At 25.4% G+C, this 10,901-nt stretch overlaps 1 protein-coding gene across 1 annotated transcript; it reads right to left on the reverse strand.

Annotated features, from left to right (window-relative positions):
* Window positions 1-3,023: 3,023 nt before the first annotated feature.
* Window positions 3,024-8,051, reverse strand: LOC115034053 (DNA damage-binding protein 1-like). The gene is made up of 3 exons (XM_029489298.1): window positions 7,879-8,051; window positions 4,647-4,858; window positions 3,024-3,524 (listed from the first exon to the last, which is right to left on the reverse strand). The coding sequence occupies exons 1-3, from the start codon at window positions 7,958-7,960 to the stop codon at window positions 3,426-3,428; spliced, it is 393 nt and encodes a 130-aa protein (XP_029345158.1). The 5' UTR covers window positions 7,961-8,051; the 3' UTR covers window positions 3,024-3,425.
* Window positions 8,052-10,901: the final 2,850 nt, after the last annotated feature.

Consider the following 10,901-nt stretch of genomic DNA (forward strand, 5'->3'; position numbering starts at 1 on the left):
CAATGTTTAAGAAGGGGTAAATCTATGAGCATTTAATTTGTCTCAGGAAATGCTGTGCAGCATATATCAGCTATATTTTTTAAATATTTTTGAAGTGCATAAACATTTTTATAAACGAATCGAAAAAGAAACAAACAAATTGAAAATTTTAAATGTCTATAATAATAGCTAACTCAAAAGAGTAAATTTTTTAAAAATTATCTCGCGTACCTACATAAAACACTAGGTAATATACGTATTTGGTGAAAATTTAAAGTACCTATCTACGGATATTTTTATAAGATTACCTACAAAAAAATAAGAAAATCGTTCCATGAGAAATTGTTAGTTTATTGGTTAATATCCAATATCGAAAATATTTTAACTACAAACTATCATAAAAAATTAAATGACTTTCTAGAAAATGTTTGTATTTACAGAAAAACTTATGAGGAATCTTGTATTAAATGTTCATATTTAAGGTATAAAAAAAAAATTTTTTATGAATTTCTAACTCAAAATACTTTGAATATTTTGTGGTTTTGACGAAATTATTCAATATTCTATTTTCAGATGCTCATAAAAATTTACTGTGAATTTACGATCAATTTTTTTTTAAATACCTTAATAACAATTTTTGAGGAACTGTGTATTACATTTTCAAGTTTTTGACAGAGCTACAATTTTTTTATTGACAATTATAATTAAAAAAAAAAAATAATAAAAATCGAAAATTTCATAAATAACTCAAAAAGAGTCAAGATATTTTGAAAATGTCTTAATGTATGGAAAATTGGCATTAACATTTGGTGAAAAAACCATGTAACTGCAGTAATTTTTTTTTTAATAACACCAACATTGTGTAAAATGTCTAGGTTTTTTTAAACATTCACATGTAATGGATGTAATAAAGAACTAATTAAAAAAAAATTAGTTCCATGTTTACAAATTAATTGTGAATAGCTGAAATTGCTTAATTTTTTAAGACAAAATATTTTGAATTAATAATATGTTTATTAATTATGTACATCACTGAGATGTATGGTATTAAGAAAAAAAAATTGAGAATATCTGGGAAAACATCATAAGGTGCTTATAAAATAATATCATATCATCAAAATGTTCCAAATAAAGTTTAAGGTAATCATAAGATTATTATTGTTCAGACTTATATATTTATTTATTTTAAATAATTTAAATAAATATATTGTTTCACAATAAAAGTTACAAACGTTCAAAATTAATTGGTACATATTATATAAAATATTAACTTTGAAAATTTTTAATTTATCGTTAGGTACAAATTTAGTTAAAGTAAAAATATAGTACAAATAAATACACTTAATTATCCATAAATGTAATATAACAATAATAACACAAAAAAAAATCTTTTGCTTTTCGTGTTCATAGAATTACATGTACAAGTGTATATTTTATTTGATTCTGGAACATACTGAGTAAATAATTAAGTACAAAATCATTTATATGCGTATATGAATGTTAAAAATGTTTGGCTCGTTAGTTTTTTTTACAGAATATTTAGGATATCTGAGCATTAAAATAATAGATAATATGGGCGTCACCGTTTTCGGCCAAAATGTACCCTTCCGTTTTCGGCTATTGTCACTTTTCGGCCAAAACTTACCATTCCCTTTTCGGCCAGTGTTACTTTTCGGCCAAAACATATTGTTCCTTTTACAATTATAACAACTGAACTTAACAATTTGTATACTTAATTAAATATGATTGTATCCATAAATGTGATTTTTAGATAAATACTCTTACATGCAAGTTACAACTGAGTCAAAAAAAAAAAAATAAAACAATTGGCAATAAAATGGTTTAACATATTATTACCTTGGTCAAATTAATTAAGAATTAATTAATTTGTAATCGGAAATCTTAAATTTTGACATATTCATGAATTCATATTTTACTATCATAATTATTATTATATACCTTCTTATTACCTATATGTATAGACTATATTAATTTTTATTCAATTATAATGTAAGTGATAACATTGATTTTAAATACTAATATAATATAATGAATTATAACAATATATTGTCAATTATTTTATTTTTTCAGTTCTTTACTGTAAGTTATAAGTAATAATGTTTAAAAAAAAAAATCACATTTTTGGATACAATCATATTTAATTAAATATAAAAATTGCTAAGTTCAGTTTGTAAATTTGTAAATTTAAAAAAAAAACTGTAGGTGCTGGCCGAAAAGGAACAGTGGCCGAAAAGGGAACGATAAGTAATGGCCGAAAAGGGATTGGTACATTTTGGCCGAAAAGGGGGCCGCCCGATAATATTATGATATAATAATTTTTTATAACTGGTACATTTTTCTCACCATATCAGACATATTTTAGTAATAATAGTATTGAGCAAAAAGCAAATATCTTAAAAAAAAAAAATGGAACTATAATTGTAATTTGTTTGTTTGTTAAAATTGTTTGTACTTGCAATTTGTATTGTAATTATGTCTTAATTAATTATACATACAAATTAATCAACAAAAAAAAAAATGTAAAAGTAATGGGGATACAAGATGTATAATAAATTGTCAAATTAAATATCTTCAATCTCAATGATAATTGAAGTCCTATTTTGAATATATAATTAATCTAAATTTAGATAAAAGTACTAGTTTTAAATCCCAATCAACAAAACAATTTTAATGGGAAATATACCTAATTATTCATAGAAGTAATACAATAATAATATTAATAATAATTATAGCTTATAATAATACTCTTAAATTAAAAATATTTTTTAAGTTTACAGTTTCCCATTCAAAAATTGTAAATCTTAAAATGTTTTTATAATGTACCTACCCAATATATATATTTTTAAATAATGTTAATCCATAAAATAAAAATGAAACACTGTGTGTTGGTAACTGCATTAATTGAGAACGGCTGGACCAACTTTGAATGAGGTTAGACAAAAATTGACAATTATAAAATTGCTGTTTGTATTTATGTTTAAATTTTCTGTACTTTTTATAATAAAGTAATTAAATTAATTAATTATATATATATTAATCAAAACAAATATGTATAAAGGAAGTGTGAAATTATAATTGCTTACCCAAAAATGCTTAATGATAATCTAAGACCTAATTCAAATATAATTTTGTCTAAATTAAGTCTTTAAATTGTTTTAATTACTTTTAAATCCTTGCTAACAAAATTTCTAGATGGTACAATAAGCTAATAATTATATATACCTACATTTTTCAGAAGTGCAGGTAGGCAAAAAAAAATTGGCACCTACATAACTTTAATTATGGTACAAGATAGATAGATAAATAATATTATGTTTAATATGTTACACTTATTACAAAATTATTCATAAGGATGTTAGTGATATCATAATATTATACACCATACAAGTACTATTAAATTGTTTTAAAATAGATTATAGCATTGATTAATACAACCTTGTTAAATCTTCAATGAGATTGATTACATCTTTAATACCAATCTCTGACTGTTCTAGTATTATCTGGAATTCACAATTATATGATCCCTAAAAAAAGACCACATGCAGTTGTATGTATTAATACTATTACATCTAATAATAATTAAAGATTAAATAGGTAGACATTTATAAATCTATATACAAAGAGATAACTCCAACAAGTCCGGACACAGGGAAGAATTGTCAACTCGCCTCGGCCACCACCCAGATCCCGGGAATCTCCAGGAAATACTCTGCGGGCCGGCCTTCGAGTCCCCCCCTGTCGACCAAGCAGAAAAAGCTTCCGCGCTGCGGGAAGCCGAAGAAACTTTCCGCCAGTTCTACAGGATGGTAGAGAATATCTTGACCAACAAGGAACAGGAGGAAAGACTTCGGCAAACTGCAGAAGGGAGGTGATGTACATTAGGCGGGCCAACAAACCGGGCCGATATTTACCATATACTATTTACTAGTATATTTTTCTTGTTAATTTTTATATTCCTACATGTATATTTTTTCATAATTGTTGTTGGTACCTACTTGTATATTTTGAAACCATAAACGATGGGAGCCAGAGAGGACGTAATGCTAACGCAGTCCCCCCTCTGGTGCTCGATACTATGAAAAATAAAAAAAAAAACTCCAACAAAACTAATTTATAACACCTATGTAATTCACAATAGTGTTTAAACACTTTTATACTTTTATATACTCATAATTTATATAGTTCTTTCCTTTATAATTTTTTATTAGTATAAAATAAATTGCAATAATCAAAAAAGTACCTAATACAAATTTTATACGCAGTTTTAGAGTATTGCATTAAGAACAATGATTCCAAGAAGACATACCAAAGATCAAAGTATATATTTTTTTTTTCAGAAATTTTGAAACATAAGCTATTAGGTACCAACTGCATTGTTATCTAAGCCATTAGAAATCCACTATATATATATATACAAATTATATATACGAATTTTGGTGGAACTGAAGTGAAATAGAGGTAACTTTGGTCACATTACATGTATTTTTCTGGAAGTTTGTTATTGTGAAATAATTGGTATGGATGAATGTGGGCTATCTTTAAAATAGCTTTCATAAAAGGTAAATCTATAAATTACTTTTTAAATATTTAATTACTAGGGAACAACTATATTTATTAAATAATTTTACAACAAATATTACTATTACCTTTAGTCCTTTGATAACTGACTCCATGTCAGAAACAGGCAATTTTAAAAAACTTTTTATCAAATTCCCATCAAAAAATCCTTTGTTAGATCTTGTGTATTCTGTTTGATGGTGATGGGGTTTGATTCCTGCTCCATTAACAACAGTAGCTAAACTTTTTTGAAAATCTGACAGGAAGCCAAACAGTTTTGGACTCATTTTCGTAATAAATCCTGTTTAGATTATTCCAAATAATTACAATCATAGAATTTAAAATGAAAATTAAGGCAATATCAAATAAATATTTGCCTTAATTGTCTAAAAAATTATATAAAAACCATGCCTTGAGAAACCAAAATAGTAAGCTTTAAAATAACATTAAAAATATACTAATTAATTATGTAATTTAAAATTGTATACAAACATTTAAAATGGTACATTGTAAATTACGGTGCTTACATCAATAATTGTCGGGTTATTTCATTCTAAAATTTAATAACATAGTTACCATGTAGAAACAAGACATGTAACACTTACATAAATCACAAGAATAAATTAACTGGGACAATAAATACAACCAATGTCCAACAGATTACCTGTAAACAATCCAAATACTACTTTACCACTGTAACTATATAACCATCCTATTTTGAAAAACAAAGTTATAATAATAAATTTGGATAAACAATGATATAATGAAATGGAAAATATAAAAATGTAAAAAACCAAGTGAAAATCTAAGACTAAAAAACTTGATATATATATATATATAACTAGTACTTCAAATGTCATGTAATCATTCATTCTGACCTTTCAAGGAAGATTATAAAAGAATTAACTATTAAGTAATACAATTTCAAGACCTTGAGTGAAAATGAAAATGTAATGGAAAACATGTACAAAAGCTGTTCAATTACTTTGAAAAAGATGTAAAATTTGATCGGAAACACATGTTTTTAATTTTTAACTAATGAAAAATACTTTTTATAAGAACAGAGGTACCTAATCATAATAATAATAATAATAGTAAGGCTCGTAGATTGTCTTGGAGACTTACAACACTATAATTAAAAAGTTTGTTTGTTATATTTTCTGACATTAATATGTAAATTGGGTATTTGGGAAGAAATACTATGGTAGGTATCTATGAATTCACATACAGCCATGCAATTAAAAATTATGATAACTAAACAATTTATGATAAACAATAAAGTATATACTAAGTATTGTAAAATTAAATAAAGAAAAAGCCGCCAAGTAGGTAACTGCTCTACTGTGCAGTATGTTTCGATTGTACCTTGTCATTGCAGAGTAGGTCACTATAATAGATGTGTTAATTTTGAATTCATTTAACAATCATTGTACACTATAAAAAGCAGTGAAGACAGTCTACATTTTAAGAAATCATGGTTATCAAACAATTGTTTTGATAAAAATATAAAAATTAAACAATTTTAATATTTTTCTCCCTGATTATTTTAGAAAGTACTAAACAAATTCTACTTTTGACTCACCAAAGTCGGTACAAACTAGATCCCATTTTCTACCAGAAACCACCCTCAAAGTTGATGATTGGTGCCTTTTTTCTAGAAAAAGTGTCTTCAGACACACAAAAAACAACACATATCATTTGTAAAATCATTCACACATCATTGTAAAATCAATACATTCATTGTTCAACTCAGAAATTAAAACATATACTTCAACTATTTAATTATAAACTTATATAAACATACTGAACTATAATAATGAATTAAGTAAATGCATATAATATGTTTCAGTAACCTTATATCTTCTTGGACAACCAAACTATTTGGATTACATTTTTCTACAATTGTTTATACTTCATTTTAATTCAATTCATATCATCAATGCCATTTATGGTTTTTATTTTACTTATAGGTGTATTCCAGGGACTAGAACCAAACTTAAAAGAACCGGTTCTGGAATCGGAATCTTTAAAATATTAAAAACCGAAACTGAAACCATTATTTTAATAAATAAAGTACCGGAACCGAACAAGAATTTTTAAATTAAATAGGTTATTTTAGGTTCAAAAATAAAATAATTGTATTTATTATAAATTAATGGTAACACTGTTTTGTGTATAAACTATGTATGATCATATGAGTTTTGTAATAAATCACAATTAATACTAATTAAACCCGTATTCCGGATAGGTATTTAAAACTATTATACTTTTCAGAACCTAAATTATCTGGAACCAGTACCAAAATTATTTGGAATTGATACCTTCATTTTTTTTTTATTAAAAAACCAGAGCATAATCGGAACAGTTATTTTATTTTTGGAAAACCAGTACCAGAACTGATACCAATAAATTCAAAAAGTACCAGTCCCTGGTGTTCATATAGAAAAAAGTGGGTGTCACTCTGCTGTACAGTAGAATACAAGTGGGTTACTGTAATAGATGGTGTTAAATATGAATTCAATAATATAATATCATTGTATACAAAAAAATTATTCTGAGCGAAGGCGGTCAGTCAGCCTATGATATATTACTTAGTATATTCAATGATATTATTATGAATAAAGTAATTTATTTACCTATTTACATGGAACCTTGTTTTAAATTTGAAATCCTTGGCTATAAAAATTGAATATTTTATACATTTTTAACTGCAAAATCATTTTTTAATTTTAATATTTGTCAACATTTCAAACTGAAATGCCTATAAAAAATTTGTGACTGTATTTTTAATATTTTCAACTGCTATTGTATTGACATTTTTAGAAAAAAAAAGATAAAAAAAAAAGAGGTAAAGCAGTTTTACTGCCCCAAACGACGATGACAGACACAAAAGTAAAAAAAAATAAGAAAAACACACATCATTCTAATATAATTATATTTATCGGTCCGCTCAGATTCTAAAATAGCTTATAGTTTATGAATATTTGATAACCCAAGGGCCAAAAAATTATAAAATTATATAAAATTATTAAGTAATTCCGTTTAGTTTAAATAGATATTCCGGTAAAGTTTTTTTTTTTTTTATATTGTCATGTTTTTACATCAGGACAGGCTTAATAATATATTGACTTTAACCAACTTTTATAACTAATTTAAAGCATACTATTTTGTTTTACTAAGTGCAGTACTCTTATTATTTTATAGGTTTTAAGTTTAAAGTTTAATCTACTGTGTATAAAGAATTAAATCTAAACTCTAAATACAAGTAAAAATAAACATGTCAAATTAGATAGGTATATTATCATATTATTTTTTACAAACCAAGAGCTCCACTAATTGTGCCATAAAGAATACTTCCTTGAACTGATAATTGTGTTTCATATTCATTTTCAAATTGTTTCATAACTAATGAACCATGTCTAAAAACATTTACCAAATCACCCAAGTGGAATCTACCAATTTCTTTAAAATTATTGTGTTGATAATCACCAGAAACAAAATTACTAAAAAAAAAATTACAATTATAATATACTAATTAATTACATAAATAGGTACATAACCATAATTAAATAGTTTGATATAGGTAGGTACCTGTGTTTATAAAAAACATATAAGTATTTATCATTTTCTGCTCCGATAAATAAATCATCATCAATAATCTCTATGGCGGATGACCATTTTAGGCAATCATCTGTAACTATCTACGCATAACATTAAAAAAAAAATAAAAGTTTTTATTAAATTTAATAAATACAAATATTAAATAGTTAAATTACCTTTTCTAAATTGGGTTCATCAGTTTTGTACTTAAATAGTGCTAATGACTTCATTAAATCACCACAAAGAATATATTTTCCATTAGTCTTCACATGCTGAGATAAGCTGTTATTATTTTGTGTACATCGAAGAACAAATTTTTTTTCATGAGTCCAGATATATAATTGTACCTATATAATTGTAAATCTAGTATATTTATTTAATCAAACTATAGTGGTCTACAAGTAATGGTCAGTGTCTGATCTTGAATTCTGAGGATCATATTGCAAAAGAAAAATTGTTATTAGGTATTAGGATTTAAGGTACCTACTTACTTATTTTTATCAAAAAACAAATTAATTAGTAATAAAAATATTATATTAAAATTAAAATTGATCTTTAGCACTTCAAATAACTTCGGGAACATGGTTATTGTGTGTTATGCAGTGTTGTAAAAAATACTTTTAAAAAGTATTTAAAATACCACCCAAATACTTTTTAGAAGTATTTGAAATAATTTTCAAATACAAAACAAAAAAAATCAATTTAATTCTAAATTATTCGTAATAATATATTGTATTAATCGAACATTTGAGTGCGCTGATTGTGCGCTAATGACCAATTGGAAATTTTATATTCATAGTTCGTACACACAAAAATAATATTATTTTCTAATAAAGTTTTGAAAATAAGATAATACCAATTACCATGTTCCAAATATTATTATGGTGCTATATAAATAGCCAATAGGTAAAAGCTATGCTCGGATATTCCGTACAGTCGACGATAAACGATAAATATAATAAATAGACAACCATTTTCTCAGTAATTAGGTATAGTACTAATAAGTAATAATATTTTTCTATAGCAGAATCAGTAATCAGTCAATATCAATGTGTATATTATATAATATTATATGTATAGTTTATAATTAAAAGTACTTCGTAACCGCATAATATGTTATCTCCGTACATACGAACGGCCGTACGTGTACCTACGTGTACGACATACGTCACATACCTAACGTTGGTATATTTCGCTATAATATATTATATTGGTAGGTATCGAAAACGTACTGTTGGGATTGTCGACGAGTGTCGACGATAAATAGACGGTTTCTCGGAGTCAAAAATATTTAGTTAGGCTATTAATAGACGAAAACTAAAACCGATATAAAATTGTTTATAAATGATAAATATATATAATATTATTATGACATTATTATTATTTGACAATGAATAAAGTATTAAAGGAATAAAAAAAGTATTCAATAGTAAAAAAATGTGTTTAAAATACCGTTCAAATATTTCAAAAATAAAAGTATTTGAATACTTTTACTCAAATACTTTACAACACTGGTGTTATGTCCCCTTTGTTAAGCGGTGAGTAGTTTCACTGTTGTATCATACAATATGTATGTACCTAGGGGCAGACTGGGCCGGTGGGATACCGGGAACTTTCCCAATGGGCCGCTGCTCAAAAATAATTTGATATTACTATATATTTATAATAAAATTGGTATAAATATAAATTATTAATATTTTATATTTTCGTATCACAACGCGTGAGTGTGAAAAATTGTTTATATTAGGTGTTTAGAGATTTTAGATTTCGGTTCAACTGATTGTCAACATAAACCCCCCTGGTTAGGTTAGATAGGATTATTTATAACTAGGACGCAGATTTTAATATAAATTGCATTTTTCTGAATTTTCTGAAACATTGTAGATAAAAATTTGTTTCATACATTAACAAATTGAAAAATCAATTTTTTATTTAGAACTTTTTTGATTTTTAGAGCATTTTTTTTTTAGTTTATATGACATTTTTATAGTTTGAAGACAATTTTCGTAAATTTTCTAATAATAATTAAAATTTTGTAAGAACTTAGCTTAAATTCCTTCAGAAAAAAAAAATGTTAGGTATATTATTTTTTTTACTAATATTTCTATTTTTATTACGTATTATGTTCGCTCTTATGACTGCAGTCATACAAAAGTTACTTGCCAATAACTGTCGACATTTTTTATTTTAAAATATTAAAATAACATCTGATTGATTATCTATCTGAGTGCTATAAATGCCTATAGTGAATTGCAAAATATAACAAATATACCTATCTAAATTTTATTTTGTATTTATTTAAATTGGCTTTTAATTTTGGTGGGTATTTTATTAAGCTTTGTAATATTAGTGTATTAAATCGTATTTTTATAAGCTATTTTTCTTGTTTTATCGAATTTAAATCTTTGCCATATTTAGAACTTAATCTCACGTTTACTATACCAATCGATTAATATATCTACGTCTAGCCAGCGAGTAGGTATTTACTTAACATTAGGTACTTATAAAATATTGTACACAATTAAAAATATAATATTAATATATTGTATACAGCACGAGCACGTACAAAGACGGCCAATGTGGGAGGAGGGGGATAGGAGGATTTTTAAGTCGATCCCCCTTGTTCGAATTTATTAATTATTGTTATACATTTGTCCTTTAGTAGAAATAGTATTATAGTTATTAAATACATATAAACCTGTTAGTGTGATACTGATATCCATTTTCTCACATGAAAATTATAA

This window comes from Acyrthosiphon pisum, chromosome X (genome assembly GCF_005508785.2).
Source record: "Acyrthosiphon pisum isolate AL4f chromosome X, pea_aphid_22Mar2018_4r6ur, whole genome shotgun sequence".
In the NCBI taxonomy this organism is placed as follows: Eukaryota; Metazoa; Arthropoda; class Insecta; order Hemiptera; family Aphididae; genus Acyrthosiphon; species Acyrthosiphon pisum.